This window comes from Bufo bufo, chromosome 1 (assembly GCF_905171765.1).
Source record: "Bufo bufo chromosome 1, aBufBuf1.1, whole genome shotgun sequence".
Classification (NCBI taxonomy): domain Eukaryota; kingdom Metazoa; phylum Chordata; class Amphibia; order Anura; family Bufonidae; genus Bufo; species Bufo bufo.
In genome coordinates, this window is record NC_053389.1 from 87,005,837 (window position 1) to 87,028,624 (window position 22,788).

Genomic DNA, 22,788 nt, shown 5'->3' on the forward strand with positions numbered 1-22,788 from the left:
CTGCATCTGTCAGTGTGAAATTCAAGCGTTATATACTGCTGTCATATTCGGTTATTAAAAAATCACCCATTTTGTGCAAAATTCAAATTTTGCGGCGTTTGCTGATTCTGTCATTGTTAAATACAAGCTTGAAATACTGCAATAATTTTCAGAGTTTTAAAAAATACTTATTTTTTGCAATACCCTACATCTGGGGACTTTGCAGCATTAGTCAGTGTGCAATTTGAGCTTAAAATACTGCAATAATTTTTGGGGTTTTAAAAAAAACACCCATTTTGGGCTAAAGAATACATTTTACAGCCCTTGTTGCATCTTTCAGTGTGAAATACAAGCGTTAGATACTGTTGTCATATTCTGTAATAAAAAAAACAAACATTTTGAGCGAAATACTAAATTTGCAGCCTTGGCTGCATCTGTCAGTGTGAAATGCAAGCGTTAGGTACTGTTGTTCTATTCTGTTATTAAAAAAACACCAATTTTGGTCAAAATACTAAATTTGCAGCCTTTTCTGCATCTATCAGTGTGAGATACAAGCTTGAAATACTGCAATAATATTCTGGGTTTAAAAAACAGCAATTTTGGGCAATTTACAAAATTTACAGCCTTTACTGCATCTGTCAGTGTCAAATACACGCGTTAGATACTGGTGTTCTATTCTGCAATAAAAAAAACACCCATTTTGGGCAAAATACTAAATTTTGCAGCCCTTGCTGCATCTGTCAGTGTGAGATACAAGCTTAAAAATATTGCTAAAATATTCTGGGTTTTAAAAAACACCCTTTTTGGGCAAAAGAATAAATTTTACAGCCCTTGCTGCATTTGTCAGTGTGAAATACAAGCGTTAGATACTGCTGTCATATTTTGTTATAAAAAAAACCCACCTATTTAGGGCAAAATCCAAATTTGCAGCGTTTGGTGCATCTGTCATTGGTAAATACAAGCTTTAAATACTTCAATAATTTTCTAGGTTTTAAAAAACACCCATTTTTGGCAATACCCTCTATCTGGGGCCTATGCCGCATTAGTCAGTGTGCAATTTAAGCTTGAAATACAGCAATAATTTTCTGGATTTTAAAAAACATCCTTTTTGGGCAAAAGAATACATTTTACAGCCCTTTTTGCATCTGTCAGTGTGAAATACAAGCGATAGATACTACTGTCATATTCTGTTATTAAAAAAACACCCATTTAGAGCAAAATACTAAATTTGCAGCCTATGCTGCATCTGTCATTGTTAAATACAAGCTTGAAATACTTCAATAATTTTCTGAGTTTTAAAAAACACTTATTTTTTGCAATACCCTCCATCTGGGGACTTTGCAGCATTAGTCAGTGTGCAATTTAAGCTTAAAATACTGCAATCATTTTTGGGGTTTTAAAAAAACACCCATTTTGGGCTAAAGGATAAATTTTACAGCCCTTGCTGCATCTGTCAGTGTGAGTTACAAGCTTGAAATACTGCAATAATATTCTGGGTTTTAAAAAAACACCCTTTTTGGGCAAAATAATACATTTTACAGCCCATGTTGCATCTGTCAGTGTGAAATACAAGCGTTAGATACTGCTGTCATATTCTGATATTAAAAAAACACCCTTTTTAGGCAAAATAATATATTTTACAGCCCTTGTTGCATGTTTCAGTGTGAAATACAAGCGTTAGATACTGCTGTCATATTCTGTTATTAAAAAAACACCCATTTTGGGCAAAATACTAAATTTGCAGCCTTTGCTGCGTCTGTCAGTGTGAGATACAAGCTTGAAATACTGCAATAATATTCTGGGTTTTAAAAAACACCCATTTTAAGCAATTTACTAAATTTGCAGCCTTTGCTGCATCTGTCAGTGTCAAATACTGTTGTTCTATTCTGTTATTAAAAAAAACACCCATTTAGGGCAAAATCCTTATTTAGCGGCGTTTGCTGCATCTGTCATTGTTAAATACAAGCTTGACATACTTCAATAATTTTCTGGGTTTTAAAAACACCCATTTTTGGCAATACCCTCCATCCGGGGACTATGCAGCATTAGTCAGTGTGCAATTTAAGCTTGAAATACTGCAATAATTTGCGCCCTTGGCTGCATCTGTCAGTGTGAAATACACGCGTTAGATACTGTTGTTCTATTCTGTTATTAAAAAAACACCCATTTTGGGCAAAATACTAAATTTGCAGCCTTTGCTGCATCTGTCAGTGTGAGATACAAGCTTGAAATACTGCAACAATATTCTGGTTTTTAAAAAACACCCTTTTTGGGCAAAAGAATAAATTTTACAGCCCTTGTTGCATCTTTCAGTGTGAAATACAAGCGTTATATACTGCTGTAATATTCTGTTATTAAAAAACACCCTTTTTAGACAAAAGGATATATTTTACAGCCCTTGTTACATCTTTCAGTGTGAAATACAAGCGGTAGATACTGCTGTCATATTCTGTTATTAAAAAAACACCCATTTAGGGCAAAATACTAAATTTGCGGCCTTGGCTGGATCTGTCAGTGTGAAATACACGCGTTAGATAATGTTGTTCTATTCTTTTATTAAAAAAACACCCATTTTGGGAAAAATACTAAATTTTCAGCCTTTGCTGCATCTGTCAGTGTGAGATACAAGCTTGAAATACTGCAATAATATTCTGGGTTTTAAAAAACACCCTTTTTGGGCAAAAGAATAAATTTATAGCTCTTGTTGCATCCTTCTGTGTGAAATACTAGCGTTAGATACTGCTGTCATATTCTGTAATTGAAAAAACACCCTTTTTGGGCAAAATACTAAATTTACGGTCTTTGCTGCATCTGTCATTGTGAGATACAAGCTTTAAATACTGCAATAATATTCTGGGTTTTAAAAAACACCCTTTTTGGGCAAAAGAATACATTTTACAGCCCTTGTTGCATCCTTCAGTGTGAAATACAAGCGTTAGATACTGCTGTCATATTCTGTTATTAAAAAAACAACCATTTTGAGCAAAATACTAAATTTGCGGCCTTGGCTGCATCTGTCAGTGTAAAATACAAGTGTTAGATACTGTTGTTCTAGTCTGTTATAAAAAAAAACACCCATTTTGGGCAAAATACAAAATTTGCTGCCTTTGCTGCATCTGTCAGTGTGAGATACAAGTGTGAAATACTGCAATAATATTCTGGGTTTAAAAAAAACACCCATTTTGGGCAATTTTACTAAATTTGCAGCCTTTGCTGCATCTGTCAGTGTCAAATTCACGCGTTAGATACTGTTGTTCTATTCTGTTATTTTAAAAAAACACCCATTTTGGGCCAAATACTAAATTTGTAGAGAATGTGGAGAGCGTCGAATAAGGGACGTAGCCCCGGTCGTGATGCTGCTGGTGGAGCTCCTGTTGCAGGAAGAGGACGTGGTTCATCTGTGCCAGCTACACGCACGAGTAGTCGACAGAACCTGCAGCGCTATTTGATAGGGCCAAATGCAGCTCTACGAATGGTGAGGCCAGAACAAGTACAGGTGATAGTAGATTGGGTTGCTGACAGTGCCTCCAGTTCCTTCACATTGTCTCCCACCCAGGCTCCTGCTGAGAGATCACAGTTGGCACCTGCAGCCCATGGCCATCAGTCTTTCACCTCACCCCCTTGCAAATCAGCCAAGCAGTCTGAGCCCCAAGTCATGCAGCAGTCTCTCTTCTGCTTTTTGATGACTCTGCTAGCAGGGTTTCCCAGGGCCATCCACATAGCCCTGCCCCATAAGTGGAAGAGAATGAGTTCACCAATGCCCAACCACTTATGTTTCAAGATGAACACATGGGAGGACCACCACAGCACGTCTCAGATGATGACGAAACACAGGTGCCAACTGCTGTGGCTTTCTGAAGTCTGCAGACCGACAAGGAGGGCAGGGCTGAAGACTGGGTGGAAGATGATGTGGAGGATGATGAGATCCTCGACCCCACATGGAATCAAGGTCATGCGAGTGACCTGTGTAGTTCGGAGGAAGAGGCGGTGGTCGCACAGAGCCACCATCACAGCAGAAGAGGGAGCAGGGTGCAAAAGTGGAGCCGTTGTCCCCTAGACAGTATGCCTGCTACTGTCCACCGCAGCAAGGGATCGAGTACACTAAAGCCAGCTCCAAGGAGTTCCCTGGCATGGCAGTTCTTTAGACAATGTGCTGACGACAAGACACAAGTGGCTTGCACGTTGTGCAATCAGAGCCTAAAGTGAGGGCAATCAGAGCCTGAAGTGAGGCATAAATGTTCTCAACCTGAGCACATCCTGCATGATTAGGCATCTAAGTGCAAAGCACGAGCTGCAGTGGAGTAGACACCTAAAAAACCAAGAAAGCAAGAAAGGTCTCTGGCTCCTCCTGCTTCCTCTTCTGCTGCAGTCTCAGCCTCTTCATCCACCTCTGGAGTGACAGTGCCACCTGCCACCCCGCAAACAGAGGATCTGCCAGCAACACCACCACCTGGGTCACCAAGAATCTCCACAATGTCCCACGGAAGCGTTCAGCTATCCATCTCCCAAACACTGGAGCGGAAGAGGAAGTACCCCCCTACCCACCTGCGATCACTGGCCCTGAATGCCAGCATTTCAAAATTACTGTCCTTTGAAATGCTGTCATTTCGTCTGGTGGGGACGGAGAGTTTTAAAAGCCTTATGGCAGTGGCTGTCCCACAGTAAATGCAGTGGCGGCTGGGCCTGAGGCGGATAGCAGTTTGGCGCATTTCCTTCCACCACCGAGGATTGCAGGACGCTTCAGTTTGCCTCCTGTTGCTTCCTCCTCCTACTCCGCTTCCTCATCCTCTACCGGCTCCTCATCCGGTCAGCGTAACACCTTCACCACCAACTTCAGCACAGCCAGGGGTAAACGACAGCAGGCAGTTTTAAAACGTATCTGTTTGGGGGACAAACCCCACACCGCGCAGGAGCTGTGGACGGGCCTTGAGCAACAAAACCGATGAGTGGTTGGTGCCAGTGAGCCTCAAGCCCGGCCTGGTAGTGTGCGATAATGGGCGAAATCTCATAGCAGCTCTGTGACTAGCCAGTTTGACGCACATCCCTTGCCTGGCGCATGTGCTGAATTTGGTGATGCAGAGATTCCTTAAAAATTACCCCGATATGTCAGAGCTTCTGCAGAAAGTGCGGGCCATCTGTGCGCGCTTTCAGCGCTCTCACCCTGCTGCTGCTCGCCTGTCAGCGCTGCAGCGTAACTTTGGCCTTCCCGCTCACAGCCTCATATGCGACATGCCCACAAGGTGGAACTCTACCTTGCACATGCTGGCCACCACTCCACCACCAATGACTGGGCCTCCATGTGAGACCTGTGTTCTTGTTGCGCTGTTTCGAGTACTCCATCAACATGGTCAGTGCTGATAACGCCGTTCTCAGCGTTACTATCCCACTTCTATGCCTCGTTGTAAAAACGCTGCTGGCGATGATGGAAGAGTATGTGGCACAGGAAGAGATGGAGGAAGAGGGATTATTTCATAGGGTGTCCGGCCAGTCATTCACAAGTGGCTCCGAAGGTGGGTTCCTGCACCCACAAACTCCAGGAACACAATTGTCCAGCCAGGGCACAGTTCTGGAGGATGACGAGGTAGAGGATGAGGAGATGGAGGAGGAGGCATTCACAGCAGGGTGGCACCCAAACCAGCTCATGGCCATCAGTGGTGCGTGGCTAGGGGGATACAGAGGACACAGACGATACACCTCCCACAGAGGACAGATTTTCGTTGCCTCTGGGCACCCTGGCACACATGAGCGATTACATGCTGCAGTGTCTCCGCAACGACCACCGAGTTGCCCACATTCTAACTTGTGCTAAATACTGGGTGGCCACTCTGCTGGATCCCCGTTACAAGGACAATGTATCGTCTTTAATTCCATCACTGGAGCGTGATCGTAAGATACGCGAGTACAAGCGCACGCTGGTAGACGTACTGCTGGTGGCATTCTTACCTTACAGCGGGGGCACAGTGGAAGCACAAGGCGAAGGCTGAAGAGGAGGAAGAGGTCGCCAACGCAGCTGGGGCACCACCAGCCCCTTAGAAGGCAGGGTTAGCATGGCTGAAAGGTGGAAAAGCTTTGTCAGCACGCCACAACAACCAGCACCACCAGCTGATATGGAACGTCTTAGCAGGAGGCAGCATTTCACCTTCCTCTGAAGCGCTGGTAATAAATGTGCCCGAAAGTTAATAAAGGGTTTCGCCGTGCATTCCTGATTAGCCTGTCTGCCCCATAGGCTGATTTTAATTAGTTTCAGTATAAAGCTGTGGCCTGCTCTCACTACATTCATTGGAAGCTGTCTGGCACAAGGAAAGGTATGGAGTGGGCTCAGCATGCATATTGGTACCTGTATCCCTTGTAAGTAATGGAGGCCATTTTGGCACCAAAAATGGTAAAAGGCAGAGTGGACCCATCATGCATGTGGATCCAACACTTCCTGAACTTTATGGCAGCCATTATGGCGCATAACAGGTAGTATTTAGTGTTAGGACCTGTCTTACAGAGATCGCCTTGACGTTCAGCAGACGGGCTCAGATGGTTTTGTACAAAATGTATTTGCCAAGCATCTTACTTTATAAATAAGCGTAGAATTAGCACTATAATATTTTTTGTGACTATGGCATTATTGTACTTTATCTTGTTTGCGGGGTGCTGTTGCATTGTTTTTTTTTATTATTTTTTTATTTTTTTTATTCTCGTTTTTTTTCTTTCTACAGTTTATAGGTCACATTAAAGGTGGAAAATGTTCTGAAATCATTTATCTTTGTCTCATTTTTTTACATCACAGAAACCTGACATTTTAACGGGTGTGTAGACTTTTTATATCCACTGTATATGTATTGTGGCAATGTGAACATTGAGGTGTTGTTTCCCCAGGTTCCAGTCCGGGACTTGAGGCATGCTCATGTCCAGGGATCCTATTTAATCTTGTTACTGGATCTTGGGTGTGTCTCACTCTGGAGCGTCTTGTGAAGCAGAGGCCTGTGGAGGCTCATGTACAAGTGGGCTCAGCCGAGCTGGTTGAACTTTAAGGAACTCCGCGAGGTCTTGGAATCGACGGTCGCTAGGCCAGAGTCAGGAGGACTTCTGGGCCACAATCCCCCAAAAGGTACTCGACTTTGTTACAGCCTGGAAGTGCTGGATTGTTAGGCTGAGAAAAGCCGCATGTTCTTCCCGTGTGTGAACGGGGCTTTCAGTGAAGTAGGGAGTCCTCATGTTTAGTTAGAGCCCAGCCGGGCAGGTGTTTTATTTGTATTGTTTGTTTTGGTTTTGCTGAGGTGCCAAATAAAAGCAATGTTTGGCCCCTAACCCTGTGGTCGATGAAGATCATTGTGAGAATGACCCCCGAATAAGAGGCGATCCCTTACAGTATATATATATATATATATATATATATATATAAAATCAGCCCCTCCTGCTCTATAACCTGTGTGAAGGCATTTTATGGTGACAGGTCTTTAAATTTAGAAAGTTATGGCTATATTACATTCCATTTTATTATTGACTTCAATGTATGTGTGCACTTACGGGAGTCTATCAGCAGTTTTGACCAATTTAAACAGTTGACAGCACTTGATAGGGACTAAGGAAAGCAGTGCAAATATACCTTTTATGGATTTTACTATCAAAAGCAGTGTTAATATGAACTTTATTCTGCAAGGTCCTGCTTCTGCAAGTGCAGGAGGCTATGCTTCACTGTAAAGTGCTCTCTGCACTGAGCTGCTTTGCCTCCCCTACACCTCCCCTCTGCTCTAAGTGACAGCTGTAGCATCCAACCAGGAGACCACTATAGTCATAGCAGAAGATAGGGGCCATGAAGCAGCCTAATGCAGAGAGTGATTCACAACGAAACACTGCTTCCTGGGTTATTGCAGGAGCAGAACCTGGCAGAATAAAACTTTATATTCACATTGCTTTGAAAAGGAAAAGTCCACAAAAGATATGATTGTACTGCTCAGAAAATGAAAGCTACTCAGACAACCCCTGTAAAGAAGTAGGCTGGCTGTGAGAAGCACTGGTACCAGTTAAAACTCTCAATAACTTCTTATCATTGTCCAGTATTTGGAATAAAGGCATGAGCCACATCAATGATACTGCGGGCTTGGAGAGCCAGCATTGCTCATATGAAGATACTTATACAATTGGGTGTGTTGGTGTTTGTCCATCTTAATAGGGCCTAAATAAAAAAAATTCTGTTCTGAGCTACTGTACTGAAAATTGTTTGCTAAGAATTTTTTTTAAGCAGAATATGCTGGATGCATCTTTGGCATGGCAACCATATTTTGGATTTCATTTGTGTGCTTCTAGAAATTACATTTACTTTCTGTCTACAATTGTAGGATGTCAGTTACAATGTGATTGATTGAAATTAACAATGTTAGGGTATGTTCACATGACAGATTGTGAAAACGCTCTGAAAAATCTGTGTGGAATCTGCACTGATTTTATGGGCAGTTTTGGCACTTTTTTTCAGATTCTTTTTTTTCCAGGTGCCCATTCATTTCAGTAGGAGAATCAGCAAGGATTATGCTATAAGATAGCATTGCTTGTTCTCATACAGATTTACAGGTTTTTCTGACAAAACTGAACAGAACAGAATGCGCAAAAATGCATTCCGTTCCATTTGGATGCGTTCCCATCCCGTCATGGTGTAAGGGTCAGCCCCTAGAAACACCAATTTACATTGCGCTGTATTGCTAAAGATAGGTTCCACACAGACTGTCATGCCTTCCTTCAGCCACAAGAAGCCCACAAGAAGATCCAGACTACACCTGCCTCCACGTACCATAGCCAGACAAGCAACTGCCCACAGAACTGTGAGTGTGCACCGGTGCTAATCTGTGATAGGTCATAGAACAAGATACTTTAGTCAGAGCGTTGTAGCAACGTGCCCTGAGTAGCAGAGTTCAGACAGGAAAATATCAGAGGAGAGTAGCCTGTAATCTTATGTGTTTTCTGGTGGGAGCGTATTTGGTATATGCAAAGTTCAGTTATCCTTCCTGTAAATTTATGTAAACTTGTAAACACTGTTCCTGTCATTTGTCGATTGCAACCCTGGTGCATCGACACAATACTGTTAATCCGATTTTCCTTCCGTTATATTCTGTAAATTAATAAAGCCGTTATCTGCTTCAGCCTCCTCGTCTGCTATACTGTATTTGAACCCTGCCCTGCGGTCTCTTCCTCCCCTGACCGCTACAATGGGACAAAATAGAAAAGGGATCTGTCCCCCATTGACATTCAATGATGTTCATGCCGGATCCATCATTGCTATTTTAAAGATAATACAACCGGATCTGTTCATAACAGATGCAGCAGATTGTATTATCAGAAACAGAAGCATTTTTGCCGATGCCGGATCAGACAAAATGCAAGTATGAAAGTAGCCAAAGCTGTGGTACATTTACATGGCCCAATTACCTGGAATGTGCATTTGTACAAAAATGTGGGTCCTGTAAACCTGCCATTACTGTTTTGCTCATTTTAGCATAGCCTGTGGCAGTGATGGCTAACCTCCGGCACTCCAGCTGTGGTGAAACTACAACTCCCAGCATGCTCCATTTATTTCTGTGGAGTTCTGAGAACAGCCAAGCAAGTGTGCATCTTGGGAGTTGTGGTTTTTAGCACAGTGCAGGAGGTTAGCCATCACAGTCCTATGGTCTACTGTTTTTGAATTGTAGTTTTAATCCTAGTATTAGCTCACACTATGTTCTATGGTTGCTTTGACTTTACAGTATTGTGCAGCAGTGCTGTGTTTAGCTGTAGCTTCAGTTTTCAAGTCATTGCTCTTCTCACCATACCTGTACACATCATATTTGATTCCTGGCACCCTGCTGCTTTCCAGGAATACCTCTGGTGGGATGTAGCTTAGGGTTCCTTTGATTGCTGATCTTTCTATATATTCCTTCCGAGTTGAGTTTTCCTTCCACTTTGAAAGGCCAAAATCAGAAATCTGGAAGACAGAAAAATCCTTTATTCATGGTGCATGAAAACAATAAAGTAGTTACCTTATGTACCTTGGTAGAATTGTAACTTGAAATTTCCTCTAAATAAAACTTTTTGGGGAAACAGTGAGAAATGACATTTCTAAAGACTTGTTCAATACTAGAAATGGAAGAATTAATTTGGCAGATGCAGTAAGTGTACAGATTGTAGCCACAATTATTTCGTTTAAACTGTTAGCAACAAAAGCATATTACAATAATACAACAAATCAAGTTAAGGCTACTTTCACATTAGTGTTTTCAATTCCGCCATTGAGATGGAAAATGGTTTAATGTCACCCAACAATGGAACAGACAAGTTTTTTTAAACTTATTGCCCGATCTGCTATGCAGTGCAGGCAGCAAAGGTACTTTATTGCCAAAATTTTTTTTTTTTTACTCACACACAATGAAACAGATAAATTTAACTGTATTTCTTTAACTACCAGAAATGCAGCACAGGGCAAAAATTTACTTTATAATCCTAAATGAAACAGATGGATTTAACTGAGATTATATTTCACTCTCACAAATGGAGCACAGGGTTTTTTTTACTTAAAAAAATAGTGGATATGTCACCCCTACAATGGAACAGATGGATTTGCTGAATTTATGTGCCTGCCTGTCACATATGCAGTGCAGACCTCAGATGTACTTTACAACAAAAAATGTAAATATGTCACCACACAATGGAACAGATGGATTTAACTGATTATATTTCACTCTCAGAAATGCAGCACAGGGGTACTTTACAGAAAAAAATGGGGATATGTCACCCCCTGGATCCCTGAACTCACAGACCATATTATTTCCCCTTCCCCTGGCACATATGCAGTGCAGGTGCACTTTAAAAATGGGTATATGTCAGTCATTGAACTACTGGGTTCAGGACAGGGTACAGAAATGTTGCATTGCACCCCCAAAACAAAAAACCCTGTAGATCGCAGACTTCACACCAAATGTAGATATCAGTCTTTCCTAATCACTCCCTCACAGCAGCAGCATCCTATCCCTACAACTAGTAAGAGCAGAGTGATTTGCGGCGCTATGTAATTCCAGCTTATATAGAGGCTGGGTCACCTGCTGCACTTGGCCAATCACAGCCATGTCATTAGTAGGCATGGTGATGGCTTCTAAGGGCACACTAGTTAAACGCTTGTTTATTGGCTGCCCTGCAGCCTTTCAACAAGCGCCATTAAATCACTGAACACCAAACCCGAACTTTTATGAAAGTGTTCGGGATCGGGTCCGGGTACAAAAAACTCTAAAGTTCGGTACGAACCTGAACTTTACAGTTTGAGTTCGCTCAACCTTAGTTGTCACAAGTGTCTGGAGCCATGCTGACTACAGTACTTCCCACAGCTGCTGTAGGGGAGGATCCATAGAGTAAACACGACAATTGAAGTGGTCGCACAGATGCTCAATTGGATTCAAGTTGGAGGAATTAGGGGTCAGGATAGTATTTGGAATTCTTAGCAATGCTTTTCCAACGGATGTCAGACATTTCTAGCCATTTGACATGTTGCATTTTCTTGCTGGAAGATCCTATACACTCCAGGGGATTCAATCAGCATGTATGGGTGTATATATATATATATATATATATATATATATATATATGTAATATTATATCTAAAAGGATGGATTAATACTAGAGTTGAGAGAACCCAAACTTTAGGTTTTTCGGCACCCGGTCAGGGACATTATATCTCCCTAACAGCACACTGGGTAAATGCAGTGGCTGCTGGACCTGAGGCTGACAGCAGTTTGGCGCCTGTCCTTCCACCACTGAGGATTTCAGGGCGCTTCTCTTTGCCTCCTGTTGCTTCCTCCTCCTACTCCGCTTCCTCATCCTCTACCGGCTCCTCATCCGGTCAGCGTAGCACCTTCACCACTAACTTCAGCACAGCCAGGGGTAAACGACAGCAGGCAGTTTTAAAACCTGTTTGGGGGAAAAAAACCATACTGCGCAGGAGCTGCTGACAGGCATGGAACAACAGACCGAAGAGTGGTTGGTGCCAGTGAGCCTCAAGCCCAGCCTGGTGGTTTGCGATGATGGGCAAAATCTCGTAGCAGCTCTGGGCCTAGCCGGTTTGACGCACATCCCTTGCCTGGCGCATGTGCTGAATTTGGTGGTGCAGACGTTCCTTGAAAAATTGCCCCAATGTGTCAGAACTGCTGCAGAAAGTGCAGGCCGTCCGTGCGCGCTTTTGGCATTCTCACGCTGCTGCTGCTCGCCTGTCAGCCCTGCAGCGTAACTTCGGCCTTCCCAATCACCGCCTCATATGCGACGAGCCCACAAGGTGGAACTTCACCTTGCACATGCTGGCCAGACTGTGAGGCGATAGTGGAGTTTCAGCTGCAGCACGCACTTGTGAGTCGCTCTGCGGAACAGCACCACTTCACCACCAATGACTGGGCCTCCATGCGAGACCTGTGTGCCGTGTTGCGCTGTTTCGAGTACTCCAGTTTCGAGTACTATCCCACTTTTTGTCTCTTTGAAAAAACGCTTCGAGCGATGATGAAAGAGGATGTGGCAGAAGAGGAGGAGGAAGAGGGATCATTTACTAGGGTTTCAGGCCAGACATTCACAAGTGGCTATGAGAGTGGAGCCCTGCACAAACATACGCCAGGTACACAATTGTCCAGCAAGGGCACAGTTCTGGAGGATGATGAGGTGGAGGATGAGGAGGAGGAGCCGTGTTCACAGAAGGGTGGCACCCAAACCAGCTCATGGGCATCACTGGTACATGGTTGGGGGGATACAGAGGACACAGACGATACACCTCTCACAGAGGACAGCTTGTCGTTGCCTCTTGGTAGCCTGGCACACATGAGCGATTACAGGGTCAGCTCACCTGCAGGCCCGCAACTCATGCTGCCTTGCTTTGAAGTAGTAGCCGACTCCGTAGCCGTTTATCAGGCTCCCTCTTCGAAATCAAACAATGATTTCCCATTACCGGTGGTCACCATGTTAGGCACATAAAAGAAAATCGAAAGTTGATAGGGAAGATATCCAATTGGATCGTTGATGTCACGGGGACATGCGATCAGGCAGAAGTTATCTAGAGTCAACAAAGCGGCAGCAGGGCCTCTCCTGTAGAATATTTCCTCATCCAAAATACTGCAGTGACATTCCCTGTAATTTTTTATTACTCATTCCAATAACAGGGCATCTTAAGAATCCTATATTGTTATTTATCATCACTACCTCCCCGAGTCGGGAGTGGGTAATTGCTGCTTCCTTCGATGCTTGAGCTTTAATTACTTGTCCCACCATCTCCACCCAATCAGATTTCAATCATTGACCTCCCTTGGATGTGGTATCCCTTTTTCAGTCTCCCTCTCCGGCATGGAACCCTGATTTCCCGTTACCCGTGATCACTATGGTAGGCGCATAAAAGAACATTGAAAGTTAATAGGGAAGATATCCAATTGGATCATGGACATCACGGGGACATGCGACATGGTGGAGCAGTATGTGTGCACACGCCTACACGTACTGACTGATGGGTCTGCCCCCTTCAACTTCTGGGTCTCCAAATTGGGCACATGGCCTGAGCTTGCCCTTTACGCCTTGGAGGTGCTGGCCTGCCCTGCAGCCAGTGTATTGTCTGAACGTTTGTTTAGCATGGCAGGAGGGGGTTATCACAGACAAGCACAGCCAACTGTCCACAGCCAATATGGACAAGCTCACGTTCATTAAAATGAACCAAGCAGGGATCCCACAGGACTTGGCCATACCTTGTGCAGAATAGACATGTATACCAGCCTCACCCAGTCATTGTTGTATTCCAGCGCACTTTACAGTCCTGATTAAAAGTTTAAGACCACTTGAAAAATTGCAAAAAATCATATTTTACATAGTTGGATCTTAACAAGGTTCCAAGTAGAGCTTCAACAGCAACAAGAAGAAATGAGAGTGAGACCAAACATTTTTTGAGCATTCAATTAATTGAAAAAAACGATTAAACTGAAACAGGCTGTTTTTCAGCTGATCCAAATTTTAGGACCACATGCCTTTAAAAAGCCAAATCTGTGCAAAGATGTGGATTTATTGTCATTTTCTGTCAGGTAGTCACACGTTGTGATGGCAAAAGCCAAAAAAACTCTCCCTTTTTGAACGTGGTCGGGTTGTTGAACTGCATAAGCAGGGTCTCTCACAGCGCGCCATCGCTGCTGAGGTGGGACGGAGTAAGACAGTCATTAGGAATTTCTTAAATGATCCTGATGGTTATGGAACAAAAAAGTCAAGTGGAAGACCCCAAAAAATTTCACCAGCACTGGGCCGGAGGATCCAATTGGCTGTCCGTCAAGACACTGGACGATCCTCGACCCAAATTAAGGCCTGCAGTCAGCACCAGTAAGGTGCTGACTGCAGCCCCATAACCATCAGACGGCATCTGAGACTGAAGGGCTTCAAAAACAAAAAACGTCTTCAAAGACCTCGTCTCCTTGAACGCCACAGAACTGCTCGTTTGGACTTTGCAAGAGAGCACCAAACATGGGACATTCAAAGGTGGAAGAAAGTTTTATTCTCTGATGAGAAAAAAATTAACCTTGATGGTTTCCAACGTTACTGGCATGACAAGCAGATCCCACCTGAGATGTTTTCTACGTGCCACAGTGAAGGGGGCGCCATAATGGTCTGGGGTGCTTTTTTCTTCAGTGGAACAATGGAGCTTCAGGAAATGCAGGGGCGTCAAACGGCCGCTGGCTATGTCCAGATGTTGCAGAGAGCATTCCTCATGACTTAGGGCCCACGTCTGTGTGGTAAAGACTGGGTTTTTCAACAGGACAATGCTACAGTACACAATGCCCGCAGGACAAGGGACTTCTTCCAGGAGAATAACATCACTCTTTTGGCCCATCCTGCGTGTTCCCCTGATCTAAATCCAATTGAGAACCTTTAGGGATGAATGGCGAGGGAAGTTTTCAAAAATGGACAACAGTTCTAGACAGTAGATGGCCTTCGTGCGGCGGTCTTCACCACTTGGAGAAATGTTCCCACTCACCTCATGGAAACGCTTGCATCAAGCATGCCAAAACCAATTTTTGAAGTGATCAACAATAACGGCGGAGCTACTCATTACTGAGTTCATGTTTGGACGTTGGATTTCTGTTTTGGGGGGTTTAGGGGTTATTTGGAGGTGTGGTCCTAAACTTTTGATCAGCTGAAAAACGGCCTGTTTCAGTTTAATCGTTATTTTCAATTAATTGAATGCTCAATATTTTGTCTCACTCTCATTTCTTCTTGTTGCATGTTGAAGCTCTACTTGAAACCTTGTTAACCACTTCCCATCTGGGCCATTTGCCCCCTTCCTGACCAGGCCTAATTTTGCAAAACTGACCTATCTCACTTTATGTGGTAATAACTTTGGAACGCCTTTATTTATCCAAGTCATTCAGAGATTGTTTTCTCGTGACACATTGTACTTCATGATAGTCATAAATTTGAGTCAATATATTTCACCTTTATTTATGAAAAAATCCCAAATTTACCAAAAATTTTGAAAAATTTGCAATTTTCTAAATTTCATTTCCTCTGCTTTTTAAACAGAAAGTGATACCTCATAAAATATTTATTACTTAACATTCCCCATATGTTTTTGCCAAAACCCACTTTTTAAGGACCAGTTCAGGTCTGAAGTCACTTTGTGGGGCCTACATAGTGGATACCCCCATAAATGACCCCATTGTAGAAACTACACCCCTCAAGTTACTTAAAACCGATTTTACAAACTTTGTTAACCCTTTAGGCGTTCCACAAGAATTAAAGGAAAATGGAGATCAAATTTTAAAATTTCACTTTTTTGGAAGATTTTCCATTTTAATCCAATTTCTTCTTTAACACATCGATGGTTAACAGCCAAACAAAACTCAATATTTATTACCTAGATTCTGCGGTTTACAGAAACACCCCACATGTGGTCAAAAAACTGCTGTATGGGCACATGGCAGGGCGCAGAAGAAAAGGAACTCCACATGGCTTTTAGATGCCATGTCCCATTTGAAGCCCCCCTGATGCACCCTTACAGTAGAAACTCCCAAAAAGTGACCCCATTTTGGAAACTAGGTAATAAGGTGCCAGTTTTATTGGTACTATTTTTGGGTACATATGATTTTTTGATTATTAATTATAACACTTTATGCGGCAAGGTGACCAAAAAATTTGTTGTTTTAGCACAGTTTTTATTTATTTATTTTTACAGCGTTCACTTGAGAGGTTCAGTCAAGTGATATTTTTATAGAGCAGATTGTTACGGATGTGGCGATACCTAATATGTATACTTTTTCTTATTTATTAACGTTTTACCCAACAATAGCCTTTTTGAAACAAAAAAATTATGTTTTAATGTGTCCATGTTCTGAGAGTTATAGTTTTTTTATTTTTTGAGAGATTTTCTCATGTAGGGGCTCATTTTTTGCGGGATGAGGTGACGGTTTTATTGGTACCATTTTGTGGGACATACGCCTTTTTGATCACTTGGTGTTGCACTTTTTGTGATGTAAGGTGACAAAAATTGCTTGTTTTGACACAGTTTTTATTTTTTTATTTTTACGGTGTTCACCCGAGGGGTTTAGTTCATGTGATATTTTTATAGAGCTGGCTTTTCCGGACGCGGCAATACCTAATATGTATACTTTTTATTATTTATTTCACTTTAACACAATAATAGCATTTTTGAAACCAAAAAAATGATGTTTTAGTGTCTCCATGTTCTAAGAGCTATAGTTTTTTTTATTTTTTTAGAGATTTTCTTATGTAGGGGCTTATTTTTTGCGGGATGAGGTGACTGTTTTATTGGTACCATTTTGTGGGACATACGCCTTTTTGATCACTTGGTGTTGCACTTTTTGTGATGTAAGGTGACAAAAATGGCTTTTTTTGACAGTTATTTATTTTTATTTTTTATGGTGTTTATTGGACTGGGTCGATTATGTGATATATTTATAGAGCCGACCGTCACGGATGCGGCAATACCAAATATGTCTATTTTATTTTATTTTTTCTATTTTTTTATTCCTTACTTGGGGAATTATTTTTTTTTTGAATGTGAAAACGTAATTTTTTTTTTTTTTTTTTACATTTTATTTTTATTTTTTTTATTTTACACTTTGCGTCCCCCATAAGGTCATACAAGACCTCTGGGGGACATTTAACTTCACTTTTTTTTTTTTTTTCTTTTCACTGTTGATTTCTCCTGTAACTGGGGCTGACATAGTAGCCCCAGTTACAGGAGAAATGCACCCCCCAGAGAGGCTGTACAGCAGTATACTTTGCTGTACAGCCTCAGTGCAGGGCTGATCAAGGTCTCTGGAGACCTGATAGCTCCTGCACTCACCCGGCTCAGACAGTCACATGTCCTGGAGATCGTGCTGATTGGACTCCAGTGAAAACAGCTGCTGGGTGAGTGAGTGTAAATGTTTCGATCTCCCTCTCCTGCTAGCACTAATGAGAGGGAGACAGTACAAGCCTTTCTGAGCGCTGTAACTGCAGATTACAGCGCTCACAACACATGCTCTGGAGACTATGCTGATTTGTCTCCAGTGTAAACAGCTGCTGGGGGATGGCTGGTGGAGTATGAATGTACCGATCTCCCTCTCCTGCCGGCGCTACAGAGAGGGAGATGGTACAAGCATTTCAGAGCGCTGTAACTGGAAATTACAAGGCTCACATGCCCTGGAGACCATGCTGATCGGTCTCCAGGGATTACAGTTAAGAATTACAATTGCGATGCCTAGTTTAAATACCGATCTCCCTCTCTGACTGGCAGTAATAAGAGGGAGATGGTAGATGCATTTGTGATCGCTCTGACTGCTTGCCAGAGCAATCAAAAGCCTGGAGACCAGGAAAAAAGGTCTCAGGGTAAAGATCCATGTTCTTGGCTGTCAGGAGGGAGCTTAGTCACGGAGTTTCTATGTACAGGGGCGGAGCACAGGGGGGAAAGCTGCAGGACGTTTTGAAACGTGCTTTCAGAAATAGAGATCCACCTCCTGGACGTTTATAGTCAATGGGCAGACGGGAGGTGGTTAAGATCCAAAAATGTAAAATATGATTTTTTGAAATTTTTCAAGTGGTCTTAAACTTTTGATCAGGACTGTGTCTTTGTTTTATTTTTTTATATTTCCCAATGTTTTCGGGTCTACCCAAATTTAAACAAAAAAATAAATAAATAATAAAATAAATGTTGGCTACCGCTTCCACCTACACCGCCACATCCACCGGCTCCTCAACCTCCTACTCCATATGGACCTCCTCCTAGATCAAGATTATAATATTTTATTTTTACGTATTTTATTTTTAAGTAATTTCCCTATCCACATTTGTTTGCAGAGCACTTGCCATGCTCTTAACCACATTTTGCTGCCTTTTGCAGCCCTCTAGCCCTTTCCATGACTTTTTTGAGGCATTTTAGTGCTCCAAAGTTCGGGTCCCCATTGACTTCAATGAGGTTCGGGTTCGGGGTCAAACTTTTTTGCGAAGTTCGGCCAAACCAGTCGAACCTGAACATCCAGGTGTCCACTCAATTCTACTGACAACCTTCCAGGACCTTTTTGAGCTACTCCCAACCAGCTGCTGTCTGTACAGCACATGGCAATTACTCTGGATATTAGATGGTGGTCAAAATAATGTGACTCAGCTGTGTACATTATAAATAAATGCATCACTAATGTCTAATTGTTTTACATATTTTGATCTTGGATCTTGAGGTTTGTTTGCTTTGTAACCACTGAAAAGAATCAATGCTTCTACACTGCTCAAAAAAATAAAGGGAACACAAAAATAACACATCCTAGATCTGAATTAATTAAATATTTTTCTGAAATACTTTGTTCTTTACATAGTTGAATGTGCTGACAACAAAATCACACAAAAATAAAATAAATAAATAAATTTTTCAACCCATGGAGGTCTGGATTTGGAGTCACACTCAAAATTAAAGTGGAAAAACACACTACAGGCTGATCCAACTTTGATGTAATGTCCTTAAAACAAGTCAAAATGAGGCTCAGTAGTGTGTGTGGCCTTCATGTGCCTGTATAACCTCCCTACAACGCCTGTGCATGCTCCTGATGAGGTGGCGGACGGTCTCCTGAGGGATCTCCTCCCAGACCTGGACTAAAGCATCTGCCAACTCCTGGACAGTCTGTGGTGCAACGTGACGTTGGTGGATAGAGCGAGACATGATGTCCCAGATGTGCTCAATTGGATTCAGGTCTGGGGAACGGGCGGGCCAGTACATAGCATCAATGCCTTTGTCTTGCAGGAACTGCTGACACACTCTAGCCACATGAGGTCTAGCATTGTCTTGCATTAGGAGGAACCCAGGGCCAACCGCACGAGCATATGGTCTCACAAGGGGTCTGAGGATCTCATCTCGGTACCTAATGGCAGTCAGGCTACCTCTGGCGAGCACATGGAGGGCTGTGCGGCCCTCCAAAGAAATGCCACCCCACACCATTACTGACCCAATGCCAAACCGGTCATGCTGGAGGATGTTGCAGGCAGCAGAACGTTCTCCACGGCGTCTCAAGACTCTGTCACATGTGCTCAGTGTGAACCTGCTTTCATCTGTGAAGAGCACAGGGCGCCAGTGGCGAATTTGCCAATCTTGGTGTTCTCTGGCAAATGCCAAACGTCCTGCACGGTGTTGGGCTGTAAGCACTCATATCACCCTCATGGAGTCTGTTTCTGACCGTTTGAGCAGACACATGCACCTTTGTGGCCTGCTGGAGGTCATTTTGCAGGGCTCTGGCAGTGCTCCTCCTGTTCCTCCTTGCACAAAGGCGGAGGTAGCGGTCCTGCTGCTGGGTTTTTGCCCTCCTACGGCCTCCTCCACGTCTCCTGATGTACTGGCCTGTCTCCTGGTAGCGCCTCCATGCTCTGGACACTACGCTGACAGACACAGCAAACCTTCTTGCCACAGCTCGCATTGTTGTGCCATCCTGGATAAGCTGCACTACCTGAGCCACTTGTGTTGGTTGTAGACTCCGTCTCATGCTACCACTAGAGTAAAAGCACCGCCAGCATTCAAAAGTGACCAAAACATCAGCCAGGAAGCATAGGAACTGAGAAGAGGTCTGTGGTCACCACCTGCAGAACCACTCCTTTATTGGGGGTGTCTTGCTAATTGCCTATAATTTCCACCTGTTGTCTATCCCATTTGCACAACAGCATGTGAAATTGATTGTCACTCAGTGTTGCTTCCTAAGTGGACAGTTTGATTTCACAGAAGTGTGATTGACTTGGAGTTACATTGTGTTGTTTAAGTGTTCCCTTTATTTTTTTGAGCAGTGTACAATAAAAAGTTAAAGCACCAAAAGTCTAAATTATAAAGTTACTGCCATTTGTGTCTGCAGCTCTAATGCAGATGTATTTGTCTCCAAGGTAATACACAACAACCAAATGTGGAACCTGATCCTGCATTCATGCTTCCTTTCCATTTGTTCACTACTTCTAATATTGTAAACTTACCCGGCCACGATCCTGTGGTGTTTTCTCCTCTGCCCAGCAGCAGCCATCCCAGTCCATGCGGCAGTGATAGGAGAGAACAGTAGCAATGTGTGTGCCAGTCACATGGCTATTCCCAGAGGGTTGCCCTTTCAACAGTTAAGCCCTGGCTGGTCAGTGTATTTGAGAGCGGATGCATCGCCAATCAGGGATTTGGTTCAGCGTCTAATCAGAAGGCTGGGCGGGGGATTTAAATCAGGCACTAATCTTAAGTTCCTGTGATTTCTTATGTGTTCTGGGTCCTGCTACTCCATTTGTGCTTTGTGCTACTCTAAACTCCTGCTTAGAACTCCTGCTTTGGCTGGTGTCTGGATTAAAGTCTTGTCTGTTGATTTGGCTTCTACTGACTATTTTGGTTCTGACCCTGCTTGCAGACTTCTTTTCTGTAAAATACAAGTTAGCATTAGAAGAATCCAGGAAGCAGTTCCGGAAATCCGTATGTAAACGGATATAATTTGTTTCCGTATCCGGATGCGGATCCATCTGACAAATGCATTGCAATACCGGATCCGTCTCTTCGGGGTCTGGAAAAAACGGATCCGGTATTTATCTTTTTCACAGATAAAGCGAAGTATTGTACAATGTAAAATACTTCGCTATCTTCGTTGATGTAGAATACTTCGCTATCTTCGTTGATGTAGAATTTACATCAACAAAGATAGCGAAGTATTGTACAATGTAAAATACTTCGCTATCTTCGTTGATGTAGAATACTTCGCTATCTTCGTTGATGTAGAATTTACATGTCACGGCTGAGGATGGGGAAAATCCTCAGCCGTGCGGTGCCACGTGATGTTATGGCTGCTCGGCCAGGACAACAGGATTAGGGAGCAGGTCACCTCCTAAAGCGTCCCTAACCTGACCCTAACTCCTAGATGCATGGGCCGACCTTTAAGGTAGGAGGACCCATGCTCCGGAACCTCGGATCCCTAACTCACCCTCCGACCGGTCCCTGGACTAGGAGTCAAGGTAAGACAGCCTGTTCCTACTGGACACGGAGGAACAGGGGACTCACTGGCCAAGCTGCAGGGAAAAGGGGAACACAAACAGACTTACGGATATGGCAGGTGAACTATCCGAGTTTCACCTACCTGCCACAGCCTTGTTGACTGGATCCCTGTGCAAACAGGAATCCAGATCCATAAACTGCACTAAACAACATAGGAAAATCCCAACAGACCATCACATAGACATCACACATAAAGATGAACATAAACTTAATGTGACATAATATTTATGAACCACAAGGGTGGATCTCACTGGCAGTTGGTAAACACAGGAGGCTTCTCCAGCTAAGCATGGCTGAAGCAACCCACAGACATATGCTAACAGTGAGGCTTTATAGGCCAAGAAGCCACACCCAGCAGTCAGACACACCCAGTGAGTCACACACACACTGGGAAGGGAGTTAACCCTTCCAGCACCAGGGAAGGGAAACACAAACTCAAACAGACTGTGTCCAACTGAAGAACACACTGTGGCTGTTGCCGCAGGCAACGACATGCGTGGCAAGCATGTCCTGGGAGTCAGCCCGAAGGCCTGGACACTGCCAACACATGTACACACTACAACCAAACGTTGCCACGGGCAACCACAGTGAAGGGAAGATGTAAGTGCACACCACACATAAGACAGAATGCACACAGACATACATATCACACAAAACCGCATGCATAACATAGCAAGCTGCCACGTACATACTGTTGCCAGCGGCAACCACAGGTGAGGCAAATACCACAGCCCTTACCTGTGATTGACAACCAAACTAAACCGCTGACAACCGCATGCGGTTCAGGAGTCACGGTCATAGCCATGGCCGTGACATTACATCAACGAAGATAGCGAAGTATTCTACATCAACGAAGATAGCGAAGTATTCTACATCTTCCTCAATTTAAGTTATTATTGCATTGCGATTACAACTTAGGCGATTTTGATGGTGGTATTGGAAGAATTAACGGTCGGATATAACGAATATAGTACTATATCTAAGAATAGTGGATTATAAAAGTTGATTTCGCAATGCGGTTAATAATAATAGCAAATATTATCGCATTGCGATTAGAAATTAGCACTGCTAGATTCCATATTCGTTAACTTTGTTAATTCTAGCAAACATTCCATTAGAGACCCAGCAGCAGCTTCAAGTTAAAATCGCAATGCGATTAATATAAGTTGAATTAATCGCATTGGGATTTCAACTTAGACCTGGTTTACTAAATTACTTTCAATTAGCGAGGATGACAAATATATTTATTAGTCAAAACGAAATATTCTCCATCTTTGCTAATTCAAGAAAGCCAAGCATTGTAAACTAGG

The 22,788-nt window shown here is 43.1% G+C and overlaps 1 protein-coding gene across 1 annotated transcript in view; it reads right to left on the reverse strand.

Moving 5' to 3' along the window:
• The window catches only part of ANKK1 (ankyrin repeat and kinase domain containing 1), a 164,921-nt gene that overhangs the window by 35,774 nt on the left and 106,359 nt on the right, over positions 1-22,788 (reverse strand). The window contains exon 3 of the mRNA XM_040426855.1: positions 9,771-9,922. Within this exon, the coding sequence (XP_040282789.1) occupies positions 9,771-9,922 (152 nt within the window). The remainder of the gene's footprint in view (positions 1-9,770; positions 9,923-22,788) is intronic.